This window comes from Abramis brama (genome assembly GCF_963993115.1).
Source record: "Abramis brama genome assembly, chromosome: 24".
NCBI classification, from domain to species: domain Eukaryota; kingdom Metazoa; phylum Chordata; class Actinopteri; order Cypriniformes; family Leuciscidae; genus Abramis; species Abramis brama.
The window spans coordinates 29,814,036-29,833,877 of NC_139986.1; the positions used below are offsets into that span (position 1 = coordinate 29,814,036).

Genomic DNA, 19,842 nt, shown 5'->3' on the forward strand with positions numbered 1-19,842 from the left:
ATAGTCGGACAGGACAGGACACACAAGGAACAACACAAGCCAGTCAGTCAACGAGAGACAGGTATGGCGACGAGCCCAAATAATCCAAAAGTAGCCTTCTCTAAATGGAAGTATAGACATTACTTTTTCCTTCAAGAAATTAAAGGAACGAATGTAATCGTGAAATGCACATTATGCCCTGGGCAAAAGTGCCTATCCACGTCAGTGTCAAGTAATTCAAACTTACTCAAACATCTTTCAACGTTGCATGCTTCCACGAAATTCAGATTTATCATAAATAATTGAACATGCACATGTATTTTAAGTTCCGTTAAAGAGGGGTAGAGGTGGGGTCACATTTGAGCATTTAAAATTTAATTTTACTTGAAAGTAACGCAATAGTTACTTTCTTAAGTAACTAGTTACTTTTAAAATTTGTAACTGAGTAACTAATTTAGTTACTTTTTGGAAGAAGTAACTAGTAACTGTAACTAATTACTTTTTAAAAGTAACTTGCCCAACACTGCACATCACACACACACACACACACACTAACCCTATCCTTAAACCTACCCATCACACACACACACACACACACACACACACACACACACACTCACTCACTCACTCTCACACACACACACACACACACACACACACACACACACACACACACACACACACACTAACCCTATCTTTAAACCTACCCATCACACACACACACACACACACACACACTCACTCACTCACTCACTCACTCACTCACTCTCACACACACACACACACACACACACACACACTAACCCTACCCATCACAGAAAACTTTATGCAGTTTCACATTTGTAATAAAACACTGTTTAGTGTTTTAAAGCCATTTGAAATACGAGGACTCAGGAAATGTCCTCATAAATCACGTTCATGTTGTACTACCAGTGAAATACCAGTGAAATACCAGTGTAATACCAGTGTAATACCAGTGAAATACCAGTGAAATACACACATTTCTGTCGTCATAACTCCCACAAACCCCCAGGTTACGGCAGCGCTCTCTCTGACCTTGGTGATGTGTGTGGTTGTGGTGGTGCTGCTGGTTTCTGATGTGATGGTTTGAGCGCTCATGAGAATCCCAGGATCAGCGTCTCCGTCAGTCTCGCCCTGTCACACACATCGACAACACCGTCTCAGAACACAGCATCTGATCCCGAGTCAGAACACAGTATCTGATCCCGAGTCAGAACACAGCATCTGATCCCGAGTCTGAACACAGCATCTGATCCCGAGTCAGAACACAGCATCTGATCCCGAGTCTGAACACAGCATCTGATCCCGAGTCAGAACACAGCATCTGATCCCGAGTCAGAACACAGCATCTGATCCCGAGTCAGAACACAGCATCTGATCCCAAGTCTGGGCTCACCAACTACATTTGACATTAACTTTTCTCACCGGCCAATTTGAATACTACATTTTTAAGTTACCGGCTATTCAGAGCTTCTACTAGCCAAAAAAAAAAGAAGTGAAAAAAAAAGAAATACCAGATTAACAAAAAAAAACCTAAACAGATTAACTACATCACAGCTTATATATAGGCTAACACATATATATGTAATAAAATGTGGATTTCATACATTCATTTCTTATTCAAACTAAATCCTGTCATCCAGCATCTCCTCTTTCATCCTTTTCACCAAAAATGTAGGATGTTGGAAAATAACAATGTCTTTTCTGTTCACCAAATGCTTTTAGTCTTCGATTTTGCTTCAATGCAAATGAACACGATTAAACTCGTTAAATTTCGAGAAAAAAAGTCGAAATACAATCTTGAGAATAAACTCATTAAATATCGAGAATAAAGTCGTTGTGTTTCGGGAAAAAAAGTCGAAATAATCGTGAGAATAAACTCATTAAATTTCGAGAATAAAGTCTGTGTTTCGAGAAAAAAGTCTAAATGAAATGTAGAGAATAACGCATTCGATCAGTGTTCATTGCATAGCCTGATAGAGGACATGGCAGAGTTGGATCACTTAGTCAAGCTATATTTTAGTCTTTCTTTCAGTAACAAAGAATAGAACATTCTCAGGTCTAGGTCGGCTAGGTCTTTTTAGAAGAAAAAATCAGTCCAGTTTGCGCGATGTGCTCGCTTTTGTCCAACATGAAATTCATCGAGGGTTCGTGGTTTCCCAGGATACCATAAGACGCATTATTAAACTTGTTGATCCTCAAGGTGTGGAATTTCGACGAAGGAGACGCTTGAGAAGACGCCAGTACACTTGCGCTGGCCCAAATGCACTCTGGCATATGGACAGCTATGATAAATTAAAACCGTACGGCATTGCCATTAATGGCTGTATAGATGGTTACAGTCGTTACATTCTGTGGATGGAGGCGTACACAACCAACAACGATTAATAATGCGTCTTATGGTATACTGGGAAACCACGAAACCTCCATGAGGTTGATATCAGTAGGCTATGCAATGAACACTGATCGAATGCGTTATTCTCTACATTTCATTTCGACTTTTTTGCTCGAAACACAGACTTTATTCTCGAAATTTAATGAGTTTATTCTCTGATTATTTCGACTTTTTTTCTCGAAATTTAACGAGTTTTTTTCTCGAAACAACGACTTTATTCTCGAAATTTAATGAGTTTATTCTCAGATTATTTCAACTTTTTTTCTCGAAATTTAACAAGTTTTTTTCTCGAAACAACGACTTTATTCTCGAAATTTAATGAGTTTATTCTCAGATTATTTCAACTTTTTTTCTCAAAATTTAACGAGTTTTTTTCTCGAAACACAACGACTTTATTCTCGATATTTAATGAGTTTATTCTCAAGATTGTATTTCGAGTTTTTTTCTCGAAATTTAACGAGTTCTTTTCTCGAAACACAGACTTTATTCTCGAAATGTAATGAGTTTATTCTCAGATTATTTCGACTTTTTTTCTCGAAATTTAACGAGTTTTTTCTCAAAACACGACTTTATTCTCGATATTTAATGAGTTTATTCTCAAGATTGTATTTAGACTTTTTTTCTCGAAATTTAACGAGTTTAATCTCGCATTATAGTGACTTTAATCTCGAGATGGTTTTATTTTTTTATCATTGCTTGGCCCTAATCCTCTTCCGTAATTGAATGCATCCTTGAATAATAAAAGTATTATTTTTTTTTTTTTTTAAAACGTACAAACCCTAAACTATGGAAGCTTGTTTCTGCCACAGAATAATAAATGAAAAAGGTAATTGCGTTTTTTTCTCTCACTATTGCGTGTTTATATCTTGCAATTCTGACTTTTTTTAACATGCAATTGGGAGTTATAAAGTCAGAATTGCATGATATAAAGTCGCAAATGCGCGTTATAAAGTCAGAATTGTGAGATATAAACAAGATCAGTATTTGGACTTTATAACCCGCAATTGTGACTTTATATCTCACAATTCTGAGAAAAGATGTCAGAATGTATAATTTTTTGAGAAAAAAAAGTCAGAAATGCGAGTTTATTTAAATTATTTAAATTCAATTGTGACTTTATAACTTGCAATTGCGAGAAAATGTAAAGTTCTGATCAACAGTCGTCATCATCCAGTAAGAGTCGCTCAGATCATCCCAGATTCACACACACACACACACACACACACCTGCAGGGACTCGTATGTGACGGTCTTCATTTCCGTGTGGATCACAGGAGAGTCTGGTGTGTTTGTGTCTCCTGACAGAGTCCTGGAGAAACTCGAGACGCCCGACTGCAGAACCACAGGAGAGAAGAGAGACTCGTCATTAACACACACACACACACACACACACACACACTACAGACAGTTTTTCATTCATTCATTCATCTAACGTTTTATAAATGTTGCAACTTGTTTCGGAGAACATTCTAATGTTTGAAGAACGATACAATGGATTAAAGTCCCCCTGTGGTGAAAATCCAGCTTTTAATGTTGTTTATGTGTCTATGTGGTGTTTTTAATACGCTTTAAGACAAACCATGTGTAAATTCATAAGTCGACTCCATTGCTGAGTATTTCCTCCTTAAAACTGCAGTGAACCAAAGACAGTCTCAAAAACACGCTTTGAAATCGCTGGTGTTTCTGACGTCACAAACTACCTTGTAACCAATCAGATCAACATGTGATCGTCAACCAGTGGATCTCTGAGCTGAGTGAGTGAGTGGAGGCGGGGCTCATTTGCATATTCATAGCACTGCGAATACTAAATGAGGCAAGGGTGTCGAGTTACATTCAAGATATTTTAAGGAAAAAAACACTTAAATGTCATTTTGGTGATCAAAGATGAGTTTTAAGGGATTAAATTATTGACTACAGGGGGACTTTAACATTTGCATAACCAAGAAAAAAACAAGAACATGTTTTTGTTAGCTGGGTAACTAACTAGCACTATTTAAATGAGATTCAAACACTGGGAAGAAGGCAGGGAGGAGCGAGGTGTTCTGGGAGAGAACAGACTGAACACAAGCTTCACTAAAGCAGCGTCTAGAGATCTCGGTTCAGCTCTCCTGAACACTGAAGCTCTCACATAAAAGCTCGCGGTTGGTCTGAGAATCATCACAGACACACAGTCACTGGATGTCGGGGGGATTTCAGGATTGGGGTGAATCTGTCGGGGTCGTGGGGGTCATAGGTCACCTCTAAACTGGGCGTCAGTTCTACCTCCCCACCCCTCGGGCTCATGTTGGGGGACCGATCTTCATCATCATCATCATCATCATCATCGGTGGACAGAGAGAAGCTCTCGCCTCCAGACTCGCTGTCACTGGGGGAAACGTGTGTGTGAGACGTGTGTGTGAGCGGCCCGTCAAGGTTAGCCGAGTTTACACTGCTGGAGTCACTGGTGTCATCATCATCATCAGACTCATCCAGGACTCGCTCAGAGCTCAACGCCTGAACACACACATCAGGCTCCGAGGGCTGAACACACACACCAGGCTCCGAGGGCTGAACACACACATCAGGCTCCCAGGGCACCCCTGGAGGTTCGGGTACCTGAAGCTCGGCCGACGGCTGGTCCTCGTCTGACGGGCCTTGTCCCCGATGCCGCTCCGGACTCTCCGACGGCTGGAAGAGATGCAGATACATGAGAAACACACAGAAAACATAACATCTGTGATCGGAGAAAAAGTATTATCTACAGAACTATTGATCGAGCTCATGTTTCAATAACATGTCAATCAATTGTGATTCTTTAGCTCAAATCAAACTCTTTACCGATAAGGTGATCAGCTCCTTTAACAGAAATGCAGGACTAACTAATAAAACGACAAAAGCACAACACAAAATTACTAAAACTGAAATAAAAATAAAAACATAAATAAATATTATTATTATTATTATTATAAATAATTAGTTTATAACATTAATAAATAAATACTATAATACATTATTATTTATTCATATTTTATATATATATATATATATATAATTATTATTTATTAATATAAATTATTGTTTTATTTTTATAGTTTGTTAAATAATAAGATAATTAATATTAGTATTATACAGTATTTATAATATTAATATTAATTATCATTTATAATTATTAATATAATTAATTAATATTATCATATTATTTATAATATTTAATTTTTATTTGTTAATATACATTATTTCATTTTTCTAATTTGTTAAATAATAAGATTATTAGTGCTAATAAATTCTATAATATATTAAAGTATTTATTAATATTAATAATCATATTATTTATAATTATTAATATAATTAATATTATAGTATTACTTATAATAATTAATTATTATTTATTAATATATTTTTTATATTTGCTTGTGCTTTTTCTATTTTATTATTATAATTTTTTACATTTCTATTTTTATTTCAGTTTGAATTTCCTAAACTATGTTGCCTTGGCAATAATCTGAAATAAATTTAAGCTGAAGCACTACAATTATTAACTGTAAATAAATAAATGATAAAAATATAACTTAAATAAAAATAAATATTTTATTTAGCTTTTTATTTCAGTTTTAGTAATTTTACTACTTTAAGCTTAATATTTATATTTGATTTTACTTCAGATTTATTTAAATGAACGAAGAAGCTTTTAGTAGTTTTAGTTAACAATAACAACTCTGCTCGCATTCAACAGGTCAGTTCAATTTATATTTGTAAAGTGCTTTCCATAATAAATATTGATCTAAACCTTAAGAATCTGCTTCTCCTGCTTTTCGCTGTGATTCAATCTAACAAACGCAGGAATCGTGTCTTTAACCAATGAACCGATGAGAGAGGATGAGAGAGAGATGGGCTGAAATGACGTGATGTCTGACGGAGACCGACGGATACGGCCTTAATCTGTGCATTTATTACGTGCAGTTAAACACACCAACACAGGCTCAGAGCGGCTGATCTCAGTGTGTGTTAATGTGAAGTCTAGACCTTGTGTAAAGCGAGCGCAGACGAAGGCGGAGTCCAGCTGCGAGTCGACTGCAAGAGCGCCGTGAGCTCAGGAGACATCTCATCAAAACTGGGCTTCGGCTGAACACAGAGAGACACACAGCGTTAAAGCACACACACACACACACGTGCATGATGAGTTCAGATCGCACACGCACAAGAGCATTCTGGGTATTTGAGGAGAGTGAAGGGTCTGTCGTTTAGGGTTTTTTCATAAGGCTGCACTGCATATGCATTGTGCAAATAAAATTAATTAGGAATAAAAATGCATGCAGATTCTGAGCCAAGCATGCAAACGGTGGTCGAGCAGATTCATTTGGTCAGAGCAGATGTTATGGTTATGATAAGTAGTAATGTTATTTATAATTTTTTGCCAGTAGGTGGCGCTGCTAACACACTGATGCTGAGGGACAATCACACACACAGAGGTTTGTGTCAATTCCCTAAAGTTCTGCAGGAATGAAACCTTGTACATTTGTTAGTGTTTCATTAGTCTTGGACTGAAGATCGGAGCTGACTGTCAATCTTAGATTGTAGACTTTAAGAAAGAGTAAAATCAACACTAAAAAAATAATATGAAAATGGAGAAGAGATAAAAGTATTTTGCAAACATCCGGTAATTTTTTTTTTTTAATACAGCAAAGAACAAATATTTGTTGGTGGGTCAGAAAAAAAAGTTTGTTTTCCCTTTGAATGAAGTCGATTTTTCTGACCCCACTGACAGATTATTTTTTCTTGTTTTACACTCACTCCATTTTCTATTCATTTCGCTTCTCAAGTAAAAGTAAATGTTTAGATATTTGTACTGGAAAAGACGAAAAAGAATTTTTGCTGTGAAGTTATTCCAGTGTTATGATGATATTTGGCCAGCAGGTGGCGTCATCACCAAAGAAAGGTGCTGCGTCATCACAGCAGGTGGCGTCATCACCAAAACTTCAGCGTTTTTACAGACTTGGCCCCTAATGAATAATCAAACAACTAATTAAATTAAATGTTTGCATTGGTAAACAGCATTTCTGATGATGAGGATTATAAAACAATCTTTAACACACTGACCAAAGTTAGTAGAAGATGCAAAAGTTCCACAGTTATTAAGATGAATGAAAACACACATTCGTGTACAATGAAGACCTTCAGCAGCCGTTTCACTCATGATCGATGAAGATCACACAGATAACAGAAACATGTTCTAAGTGCGTTTTGCTAAAGTTCCCATTAAATTATGAAAAGGTTATTTCTGAACATTCAGTTTTTTAAATGTTTTAAAAGCAGGTTATGTGAACGTTAAGGAAACATTGTAACATTCTTCAAACATTATGGAATGTTACTTTTGAATGAACATTCTAAAACAATCCGTTACATTCAAAAACTTCCAACTGAAATGTTTCAGCAAAACGTTCCATGATTGATGTATGTTTTTGTTCTAACGTTTTGAGAACATTCTTAAAGACCAGGGGCCAGTTGCATAAACTTAGCAACTATGTTAAGGCTGTGTCTTAAGAACTAGTTTGACCAACTTGCAGTTAACCAATGGGTAATCAATCTAACTTTTCCAATTCAAATTAGACCGATCTACCATCTTATGTAACTGACTTTTTAAAAAGTTATGACCAGTCTTGAAGAAAAAATAGATTTTTGAAAAAAGCAGTTTATGCAACCGAACACAGATTACGTTTGTTCATAACTTTGCCAGAACGTTCTCTGTTAGCTGTGACTCTCTTATGAATAAAACCCACATTTCCAGCAACAGCCAGAGTGCAAAACAAAGATGCAGCCGTTCCTTCAGTCGTGACTAAAAGCAAAGCAACGGCAATCCCGAAAAATAAAGGGAGAAATAAAAGTGGATGAAGGAAACAAGGTTCCTGCTCTAAGAAAAGAAGGAATAAAGAATGCGACAGCAAATTCCAGCCGGAGGGATTTGTGTCAAACGGCAGCCCAAAACAACAACACAAATCAAGAGTGTTTGAGAAGCTCTGGCTTCTGAGATAGTCTGTGTCAGAGATGTTCACAAGTCTTTCATCTGGAGTCCGAGTCAAGTCTCGAGTCTTTATCACTGGAGTCCGAGTCAAGTCTCAAGTCTTTATCACTGGATTCTGAGTCAAGTCTCAAGTCTTTATCACTGGAGTCCGAGTCAAGTCTGGAGTCTTTATCACTGGAGTCCGAGTCAAGTCTGGAGTCTTTATCACTAGAGTCCGAGTCAAGTCTGGAGTCTTTATCACTGGAGTCCGAGTTAAGTCTGGAGTCTTTATCACTGGAGTCCGAGTCAAGTCTGGAGTCTTTATCACTGGAGTCCGAGTCAAGTCTCAAGTCTTTATCACTGGAGTCCGAGTCAAGTCTGGAGTCTTTATCACTGGATTCTGAGTCAAGTCTCAAGTCTTTATCACTGGAGTCCGAGTCAAGTCTCAAGTCTTTATCACTGGAGTCCGAGTCAAGTCTGGAGTCTTTATCACTGGAGTCTGAGTCAAGTCTGGAGTCTTTATCACTGGAGTCCGAGTCAAGTCTGGAGTCTTTTGTCACAAGTCCGAGTCAAGTCTGGAGTCTTTATCACTGGAGTCCGAGTCAAGTCTCAAGTCTTTATCACTGGAGTCCGAGTCAAGTCTCAAGTCTTTATCACTGGAGTCTGAGTCAAGTCTCAAGTCTTAATCACTGGAGTCCGAGTCAAGTCTGGAGTCTTTATCACTGGAGTCCGAGTCAAATCTCAAGTCTTTATCACTGGAGTCTGAGTCAAGTGTGGAGTCTTTTGTCACGAGTCCGAGTCAAATCTGAAGTCATTTCAGGTCGAGTCCTAGTCAAGTCTCAAGTATTTATCATCTGGAGTCTGAGTCAAGTCTGGAGTCTTTATCACTGGAGTCCGAGTCAAGTCTCAAGTCTTTATCACTGGAGTCCGAGTCAAGTCTGGAGTCTTTTGTCACAAGTCCGAGTCAAGTCTGGAGTCTTTATCACTGGAGTCCAAGTCAAGTCTCAAGTCTTTATCACTGGAGTCCGAGTCAAGTCTCAAGTCTTTATCACTGGAGTCTGAGTCAAGTCTCAAGTCTTAATCACTGGAGTCCGAGTCAAGTCTGGAGTCTTTATCACTGGAGTCCGAGTCAAATCTCAAGTCTTTATCACTGGAGTCTGAGTCAAGTGTGGAGTCTTTTGTCACGAGTCCGAGTCAAATCTGAAGTCATTTCAGGTCGAGTCCTAGTCAAGTCTGAAGTCATTTTAAGGTCGAGTCCGAGTCAAGTCTGAAGTCATTTCAGGTTGAGTCCGAGTCAAGTCTTAAGTCATTTCAGGTTGAGTCTGAGTCAAGTCCCAAGTCTTTATCACTGGAGTCTGAGTCAAGTGTGGAGTCTTTTGTCATGAGTCCGAGTCAAATCTGAAGTCATTTCGGGTCGAGTCCGAGTCAAGTCTAAGGTCATTTCAGGTTGAGTCCGAGTCAAGTCTTAAGTCATTTCAGGTTGAGTCTGAGTCAAGTCTCAAGTCTTTATCACTGGAGTCTGAGTCAAGTGTGGAGTCTTTTGTCATGAGTCCTAGTCAAGTCTGAAGTCATTTCAGGTCGAGTCCGAGTCAAGTCTAAGGTCATTTCAGGTTGAGTCCGAGTCAAGTCTTAAGTCATTTCAGGTCGAGTCTGAGTCAAGTCTCAAGTCTTTATCACTGGAGTCTGAGTCAAGTGTGGAGTCTTTTGTCATGAGTCAAATCTGATGTAATTTCAGGTCGAGTCCGAGTCAAGTCTAAGGTCATTTCAGGTCGAGTCCGAGTCAAGTCTGAAGTCATTTCAGGTCGAGTCCTAATCAAGTCTGGAGTCATTTCAGGTCGAGTCTGAGTCAAGTCTAAAGTCTTTTGTCATGAGTCCGAGTCAAATCTGAAGTCATTTCAGGTCGAGTCCGAGTCAAGTCTGGAGTCATTTCAGGTCGAGTCCTAATCAAGTCTGGAGTCATTTCAGGTCGAGTCCGAGTCAAGTCTGGAGTCATTTCAGGTCGAGTCCTAATCAAGTCTGGAGTCATTTCGCGTCGAGTCCGAGTCAAGTCTGGAGTCATTTCGGGTCGAGTCCTAATCAAGTCTGGAGTCATTTCAGGTCAAGTCCGAGTCAAGTCTGGAGTCATTTCAGGTCGAGTCTGAGTCAAGTCTGACGTCTATTAAAATGCGACTCGAGTGCGAGTCTCTAACTCGAGTGCCCATCTCTGGTCTGTGTTTGAGAAGCCAGGCCGAGGACGATATATCGTACCACTCTGGCTGTCGGGGAGGTTTTGGCGAGATATGGCAGTGCCGGAAATCTGAGCAAAGCTTCTCCGGGATCCTCGGCTTCTCCGATCTTCCTCACGGTGACGCTCTGAAACTCCACCGGCATGGGAATCACCTTGATGGAGGGTTTGGAACTCGAGTCGGAAAACTGCTCGGAAGCTTCTTGAACTTTGCTGGGTTTGTCTTCCGGAGGATCGCCGGTCGATACGGTGCTCGTTGCGGCTATGAATCTGTAGCTGGCGGTGTGTTTCTTTGCCGGCACCTTCGGGGGGATTTTGGTTGGTGCTTTAGGAGGAACGTCTTCGGGAAACTTCTCTTTTGCTATCGTAGAAAACTTTTCTGGTACTTTCGGAGGAATTTTTTCCGCTATTTTTAGAGGAACCTCTTCTGTTTCTGGTACAATTGAAGGAACTTGTTCTTGTACCATCATAGAAACTTTTTCTGGTACTTTTGGAGCCATTTTCTTTGGAGGAGCCTTTTCTGTTTCTGGTACTATTGAAGGAACTTGTTCTTGTACCATCATAGAAACTTTTTCTGGTACTTTTGGAGCCATTTTCTTTGGAGGAGCCTTTTCTGTTTCTGGTACTATTGAAGGAACTTGTTCTTGTACCATCATAGAAACCTTTTCCGGTACTTTTGGAGCCATTTTCTTTGGAGGAACCTCTTCTGTTTCTGGTACTATTAGAGGAACTTGTTCTTGTACTATCATAGAAACCTTTTCTGGTACTTTTGGAGCCATTTTCTTTGGAGGAAACTCAACAGCTTTTTCTTGTACCTTTTCTGGTATCATTTGAGAAACCGTTCCTGGAACTTTATCTGGTTCAAACGGAGGAACCTTGTTTATAATGACCCACCCGTCAGACTCCTACATGTAACACACAAAGATCATGTTAGCTTGAGTAACAGCAGCGTTAGTCACGCCTGAGACACGCTGGACAAACGAACGCACACAACGACACACCATTCATTATGATCATGAACGTCTGATGAAGAGATCGGAGAGAATCGGATGAATGAATCACTCACCACATCAACCTTCCTGTCGTTCAGATCGTCTTGCGTCTCCAGCGATGCTGCCGTCACTTCCTGTAGGTCCTCCACCACTTCCTGTGTGTCCACCACCACTTCCTGTTTGACCTCCACCGCCACTTCCTGTTTGACCTCCACCGCCACTTCCTGTTTGACCTCAAGGAAAAGAAATCAAAAGGATTCATAAATGATACAACAGAGATCAATAAGCTTTAAGACCAGATCTTTCCAGACAACACAAGACTTTCTTCCTACCATAAGAATCCTGTTTAATGACAGATTTGATAGACAGATAGACGGACGGACGGACGGACAGATATATAGATAGACAGACAGACAGACAGATAGATAGATAGATAGATAGATAGATAGATAGTGATATATAACTTTATGACTCAATAAGTACATTGATACATTCTCTGCAAACAAGCTTGATGAAAATTCTTCTTCTTAAATGTATATAAATGTATAATTCAGAATAGGGTTGCGCGATATGCTCCATTTTCATATCGTCCTATCGTCAGCCTGTGAGATCGGCGATACACGATATTATCGTGAGGGGGTGGGGCTTACTTATTTGATTATTAACTTGCTTATTTACTCATCAATTTGCTTGTTTTATTACTTCGTTTTAAATGAGAATCTTTTTTCTATTTTGCTAGCAAAGGTGGAGTGTTTATTAATAGGCTAAATCAGGTTATTTCCTGGTATAGTGAGGTAAAAAAAAGATCCTAATCATTCTTGTATCTGACTCGGAGTATTTCAACATGTCAGCGGGAAATTTACGGACACACATTATCCTCTCATGCCGTTACAGATCTGTAGCATTTTGACTGTTTGACGAGATGTGAACACGTTTTAATTTCTTGATTCAAGAAAGAGTCGGAGTCTGCGATATATGTCCTCCTACCAGTGCTCTCTCTGTCTGGATGCACTTCACATGCGCACCGCACTTCAATAACGCAGGTGTTTTAAATGCCAGGAGAAATCAGAGGCAAAAATCTAAAAGTCGATCGGTTATACGCCGACTTAAACTTATGACTTGACTCTGATAAAGGAAAACGGGTTAATCCGTTTACATGACCACATGCATTGTCAGTTTATTCAGCATAATCGAGTTAATAACGTGCATGTAAACGCGCTCAATCCCTGAAAACGAAAGCAGAAACGGACTGAGCTTTCGCTGCATTAACGGCGCGTTCTCTCAGAGACGACGGTGGATAACGGTACAGCAACTATCTTAATTTACTGGCTGAATATTTCTCTTGTGGACTTACATTATTGACAGCGAAAAAATTAGAAGAATATTTCTTGTTAAACAAGTTTGAAGTTGCTTGTGATTTTCACAGATGGCAGAGTTTCACAGATGCTTCGTGAACTAAAGACTTTTATTAGGCCTAGGCGGCCTATATCATTTTATTGATATTATTATTATAATTAATATTTTGTAATTGTATTGTTTTTAGTGTTATTCGTGTCATTAAATATTTTGTTAATGTGCAATGGAAACAAAATATAGGCTACTGACGAACAACGATGCCGCGTCTTCATCTAGGCTCTGTATAAAAATTATGCGTCTGTTAAAGCACTCTTGACAATTTGTGAATGGATCACCTTGCAATGAAATTTCGTTGTGGGATGTAGTTTTTGTTTTGTCTGTTTTAAAAACATTTTCTTTGAGGAGTCCTCATACGCGCGTGATATGGCGCAAGTGTGGTTATGTGGTGATGTCGTTATGAATTTAGGCAAGGCAAATATAATTGTAGTTCCTAATTAATTTAATAACTATACTAGCTTCATAATAATAATAATGATTTAATACATTAATGGAAAAACGAGCCAATTATCGTATTGATATCGTCAAAGGCATCTGCCATCGGCGATATCTCTGTCTATCGTCGATACACGATACTATCGTCTATCGGCACAACCCTAATTCAGAAGGATGTCAAGATATTTCTACAGAAAAACACTGATTCCGATTGAGAACAGGATTTTCCCGTCTATCCCTCTGCAGATGCTGTTTGGGTTTATGTAAGAAGCACATAATGATTTTCCCTGGTCTGAACTGCTTAGTGCAGATAAACGCTGGATCCATGAAAACACTCCAGCGGATGAACTCGGATTTTACTGCGGCCACAAAAACAAAATCAATAAGAGACTTTCTGTCAACGACAAATCGTCTGTCACTCTCGTCTAAAGCTGCTCCATTCAGATCCATGAACATCATCTCTTAACAAACAGCCGTGATTACAGCAGTTTTCCACACAAAACACCGGCTGATCTCCAGTGTTGGGAGTAACTCATTACAAGTAATTTGAGTTACGTAATCAGATTACTTTTTCAAATAACTAGTAAAGTAACGCATTACTTTTAAAATGTACAACAAAATATCTGAGTTACTTTTTCAAATAAGTAGCGCTAGTTACTTTGTTTTCCCATTTATTGACTGACAGCTCTCTTGTCCTCATGTTGAGAAAAATCGAAGTGCAGAGGCGTTATTTCACTTTTGGTGCGAAAGGGTCTTTACATTTGCCCAAAAATGTAACTTTTTTTGTTATTAAAAAACAAGCCCAGCCCAGGTGGAAAAAAAGTAACGCAAAAGTAACGTAACGCATAACTAACTTTTTAACTAAGTTCATTCATCCATTCATTAAAACCTTTATTTAACCAGGATAAACAACTCCTTGAGATTAAAAATCTCTTTTACAAGAGTGTCCTACGCAAGTAACGCAATTAGTTACTTTTTAACGGAGTAATGCAATATTGTAACACATTACTTTTCTTAAAAAGTAACTAAGTAACGCAATTAGTTACTTTTTAAGGGAGTAACAATATTGTAATGCATTACTGTACTAAAAAAGTAACTAAGTAACGCAATTAGTTACTTTTTAAGGGAGTAACGCAATATTGTAACGCATTTCTTTTCTAAAAAAAGTAACTAAATAACGCAATTAGTTACTTTTATGGGAGTAACGCAATATTGTAACGCATTACTGTTCTAAAAAAGTAACTAACGCAATTAGTTACTTTTTAAGGGAGTAACACAATATTGTAACGCATTACTGTTCTAAAAAATAACTAAGTAACGCAATTAGTTACTTTTAAGGGAGTAACGCAATATTGTAACGTATTATTGTTCTAAAAAGTAACTAAGTAACACAATTAGTTACTTTTTAAGGGAGTAACACAATATTGTAACGCATTACTGTTCTAAAAAATAACTAAGTAACGCAATTAGTTACTTTTAAGGGAGTAACGCAATATTGTAACGTATTACTGTTCTAAAAAAGTAACTAAGTAACACAATTAGTTACTTTTAAGGGAGTAACGCAATATTGTAACGCATTACTGTTCTAAAAAAGTAACTAAGTAACGCAATTAGTTACTTTTAAGGGAGTAACGCAATATTGTAACGCATTACTGTTCTAAAAAAGTAACTAAGTAACGCAATTAGTTACTTTTTAAGGGAGTAACGCAATACTGTAACGCATTACTGTTCTAAAAAAGTAACTAAGTAACGCAATTAGTTACTTTTTAAGGGAGTAACGCAATATTGTAACGCATTACTTTTCCAACACTGCTGATCTCACCTCGTCCGGCACCAGCGGCTCGATCATGGGAGCTTCATCCAGACGAGGCGATCGGAGCGGAGACGAGGACAGCCGCTTCTCCCACTCGGTTAGGCCCGTCCGATCCGCTCCTCCCTCCAGGAACGTCCTCTTCAGCTCGCTGATGTTCGTCTGATGCTTCACCAGCTCGTTGGGCGTATGCTCGATTTCCTGAAGAAACCCAGAGAGATTCATCCGTATTTCAGCTTTAACCATCTGAGGACTAGAGGAGGAACATCACAAACCTTCACACATGCAAAACAAAACATTACAACCAGTCTTTAATTCTATTTTCTTATGTTTTGCTTCCCCCATTCAAACAGACACATGTTAGATCTGCCACATGCACTGCTAACACACACAGCACTGATGACACACACACACACACACACACACACACGTGTGCTCAACTAAAAGGCTTAAAGTTAATTTCCAGTGAGTAAAACCGGCCTGCAAACACACATTAGTGGCAGTAACTGAAGCATCCAATTAAAAGGTCCATGTGATGCTTTACCAACCTCTAACATCAGCGCACTGTGTCTGACAAACACATTCTCTCCTTTTATGCGCCTTATGAAACTGGGCTGAAGGGAAACAGATTCATCCATTCATTCATTACAGCCACAACCCATCTAACAGGGAACGTTCGTGAAGATTATGTACGTTAAGATACAATGTTCTTTAATTAACATCTATAAAACTTGATCAACATTCTCATAACATTTTCAGAACATGCTTATAATATTGCTTGAATGTTCTCATAATCCTGACAACATTCCTTAGCGCAACATTTTCGGAATGTCCTTATGATGTCATTCCTGGAATGTTACAAATAAACGTTCAAAGAATGTTACATTGTGAGAGAATGTTGTACTAACATTATTGGAAGCTTTTGAAATAACGTTCTAATCGTGACGTAAGAATGTTTAGATTTCTGTACAGGAAAATAAGACAAAACACTGAGGAAGATCAGCACTTTTTGCAGTGATATACACTATATGATGACAGGGTTCGTACAGACACTGTAAAATCTAATTCCAGGACTTTTCAAGCACTACTTTTTTGTTTTTTTTCAAGGACTACATACAATCAGAGATGCCATTTATCAAACAATATCTTTCTTTATTATCTTTTAAATTCTAAAAAAGGTTAATAGATAAAATTAAACTAAAATGGTAGAAATAAAGTGCAGCAGAGGCAGTGACTGCGGTAACTTTCACCATTGAAAGGATTCTATGACAAAGATATTGCTTTCCTTATTAAATCTGATTTCTTCTGCCATGAATATATGATTGACTTGAAGAATAAAAGCTGCATCATATACTTGGATATTTATATGAGCAATATCACACTCATAGCCATGCAAAATGCCTCTATATCTACATCTATATCAGACGAGCTGCAGCTTTAATTTTGTGTGAAAAAATTGTTTTATCAATAACATTTTAAATAAATTTCCAATATACTGGTCTTTCAATAATTCAAGCACTTTTCAAGCACTTCTTCATAAAAATGGCTGTTTTCAAGGGATTTCCAGGACTTACATTTAAAAAAGTAATGAGAATGTCTAGAATTCTTAGATCACCACTGGATCGACCAATCAGAAGACAGAACCACACTTTAAGAAATCTGCTGTAGGATTTACTTGGAAACGATTTTCACAAATAATGACAAAGAAACAGCAAGTAACACAATGAATTAAACTAGAGGAAAACTGAAATAGTTTGTTCTTGTAAGATGCATATGTTTTAATATTTAGATTGTCAAATCTTACCAGTGTCTTCGCTTCAGATTCGTCCTCCTGATCCGACTGCACAAAAGACACAAAAAGCATGTGATACGATGACATAACGAAAACACATCAGAGAAAGAGACGGTTTGGGAGTCAAACTCATTAACACAACGGGCTTAATGTTTCCATCTCTACAAGAACAATTATGATTATTGGCCATTATCAGATTAAAGTTTAATAAGAACATCAACAACCCTGCCGTATCTTAATTAGCAATCTAATTACAGCAATCTTTCATTGCATTCTTGTTTTTCTGCCATGCACAAGCCTTGCACATCTGTCCTTATTAATATGTGCAGTTCATATGAATCCTGCTCTCTCGTATCAAATATCAACAGTTTTAACAACGTCCAGGATACAGTTATGAACAAATGTTCTTCCAGTAACGTTAATAGAACCTTTGTTCAAAGTTATCTGACCTTAAATAATGTTCTTGCACAAAAACATTATTTATACATCGTTGATGGAATGTTTTTTTTTCTGTTGGACATTCATGTAACATTTTTTAAATGTAACAACTTGTTTCTGAGAACATTCAAAAGTAACATTCCGTAATGTTTGAAGAATGATGCAATGGAATGTTTCCTTAAAGTGCGCATAACCAAAACAAATCTTTTAAACATTTTAAAAACTGGACATTTCCAACATTCAACAATAACGTTTTTTGAACACATATTTCTGTCATCCGGAGCATCTTGCCATTGAGCCATCATGTGTCCGTCTCTGACGTCAGGAATAACATCCGTCATTATTAACATGTGCTGTTGATTCTGAACTGGGATCAGATGAGAAACGGCGTGAACACAAACCTCGGTGGCCGTTAGATCTCCGTCGACAGCGGTGTCTGTAAAATCAGTCTGTGATCCCGTGAAAGCGTGAACAGAGAGAGAAGCAGAGCGAGAGAACGAGGTGAAGGTTTATAATCACTCCATCTCCTCCATCAGTGAACAAACAGTCAAATAAAACACACTGATGCCGTAAAGCAGGCGGTAAGGAACACTAACACAGCGACTCATTCGCCACATGTTAGAGTAATAATGTAGTGAAGACTCATGTTGGACATTCATCAGGTGCATCATGGGATTCTTTAAACACTAGTGTAGGAACATGTGTGATGAGACGCGTCATGATGCTCTGAATGCACAATTTACACGATCATTCAAAAGTTTTAAATGTGTTTGAAAGAGTCTCTTCTGCTCAAAGCTGCGTTTATTTGACCAAAAATACTGAAAAATTTTGAAATATTTTTACAATGTAAATCATCTGTTCTCTATGTGGATATACAGTAAAGTGTAATTTATTCCTGTGATCAAAGCTGAGTTTTCAGCATCATTACTCCAGTCTTCAGTGTCACATGATCCTTCAGAAATCACTCTAATATGATGATTTGATGCTCATTTATGATTATTATCAGTGTTGAAAACAGAATCTTCAAAAGAACAGCGTTTACAGCGTTGTTTCAGTCACTTTTGATCAATTTAATGCATCCTTCATCTTTTGAACACTAGTGTGTATTTGTAGCCTTTAGATCAAAAGCACGAGAAACACATCTTCATCTGTGTGTTATGAGCTGTTATGATGAGGTTTGGATTAAACACCTGGTTTGTGGCTAAGATGAAGGAAAGCAGTGTTTCGTACCCGTGTGTCCAGGCGAGCAGGAGTCTGTGGGCTGGGCAGCGAGAGATCCGTGTTCTTCGTGGTTTCGTCCTCTTCCTCCAACACGACAACACTCTCCACACACACACACTCTTCCTCACGCGTCTCCTCCGCTTTCTTCTCCGGCGTCACTGTGGTGATGAGGTCACTCATGGCAATGCCTTTAGCGGTGCCGTACAACGCTGTGCCCATCTCTACACACACACACACACACACACACACACACACACACACACACACACACACACACACACACACACACACACACACACACACACACACAGGCACACAGAGAGAGAGAGAGATTCAGTCCTGCGTCTGCATTCACTACAACAGTAAGAGTGAACACTGACTGCATTATATTACTGAACTAACACTGCAGAATTATTTTATTCTTTATCATTATTAATGCCTTTAATAAACTCTTAAAAAAGGTTCTGAACGGGGTTTTTCGCAGCCATGCCACAGAAGAACCATTTTTGGCTCCCCAGAGAAAGTTTGTAAAAAGAATTAAGGGCTGTCAAGCTATTTAAAATTTAAATCTAATTAAATTGCATGATTCTTTAATCGAATTAATCACAAATTATTCACATCAATTTTGTCAGATAAATTACCTCCAAAAGCTCATGTAAAGTCATTATTGTGTTAGATGAGAAAAGCACTGAATATAATACAAAAAAGTAGATTTAGGAAGAAATATTGATTCAACATAGAATCTATTAAACATAAACTTTTAAGGCTCCAATGTGGCATAGAAGTGGCATTTTCACTGTTTAATGCAGCTCAGAAAATAAATGATTCACTAAATATGAAACTTAAACCGCCAGTATCTTGCGGCAAGTCACTGTCTAAATGAATGAGTCATTGAATCATTCATTCAACCAATTCATTCAAACAGCGGATTCATTCAGGAACAAAGCAAGTGACCATCTTAATGAATGATTCACTGAATCAGTGACTCACTCGATTCATTAGAGTCACTGCAGACTCATCCAGTAATGAAACACCGGCGTGTGTCGCTCGGAGACTCAGCGATTCTGCTGTGGCTTTGTTCGGAACTATTTTTATAAATATAAAACAGACAATATTGTGTCTAAAATGTAATATTAACTTCTTGTT

The 19,842-nt window shown here is 38.1% G+C and overlaps 1 protein-coding gene across 3 annotated transcripts in view; it reads right to left on the reverse strand.

Annotated features, from left to right (window-relative positions):
* Positions 1 to 19,842, reverse strand: part of epb41l3a (erythrocyte membrane protein band 4.1-like 3a) — a 55,835-nt gene that overhangs the window by 7,077 nt on the left and 28,916 nt on the right. Inside the window, exons 15-25 of one of the 3 annotated variants that reach the window (XM_084103526.1) lie at positions 18,706 to 18,917; positions 17,877 to 17,924; positions 17,050 to 17,085; positions 15,794 to 15,859; positions 15,258 to 15,446; positions 11,662 to 11,820; positions 10,619 to 11,500; positions 6,397 to 6,495; positions 4,633 to 5,061; positions 3,622 to 3,726; positions 1,036 to 1,134 (exon numbers count right to left, since the gene is read on the reverse strand). In XM_084103526.1, the coding sequence (XP_083959652.1) occupies positions 1,036 to 1,134; positions 3,622 to 3,726; positions 4,633 to 5,061; positions 6,397 to 6,495; positions 10,619 to 11,500; positions 11,662 to 11,820; positions 15,258 to 15,446; positions 15,794 to 15,859; positions 17,050 to 17,085; positions 17,877 to 17,924; positions 18,706 to 18,917 (2,324 nt within the window). The remainder of the gene's footprint in view (positions 1 to 1,035; positions 1,135 to 3,621; positions 3,727 to 4,632; positions 5,062 to 6,396; positions 6,496 to 10,618; positions 11,501 to 11,661; positions 11,821 to 15,257; positions 15,447 to 15,793; positions 15,860 to 17,049; positions 17,086 to 17,876; positions 17,925 to 18,705; positions 18,918 to 19,842) is intronic. The other 2 variants (XM_084103527.1, XM_084103528.1) reach the window with 2 other exon arrangements.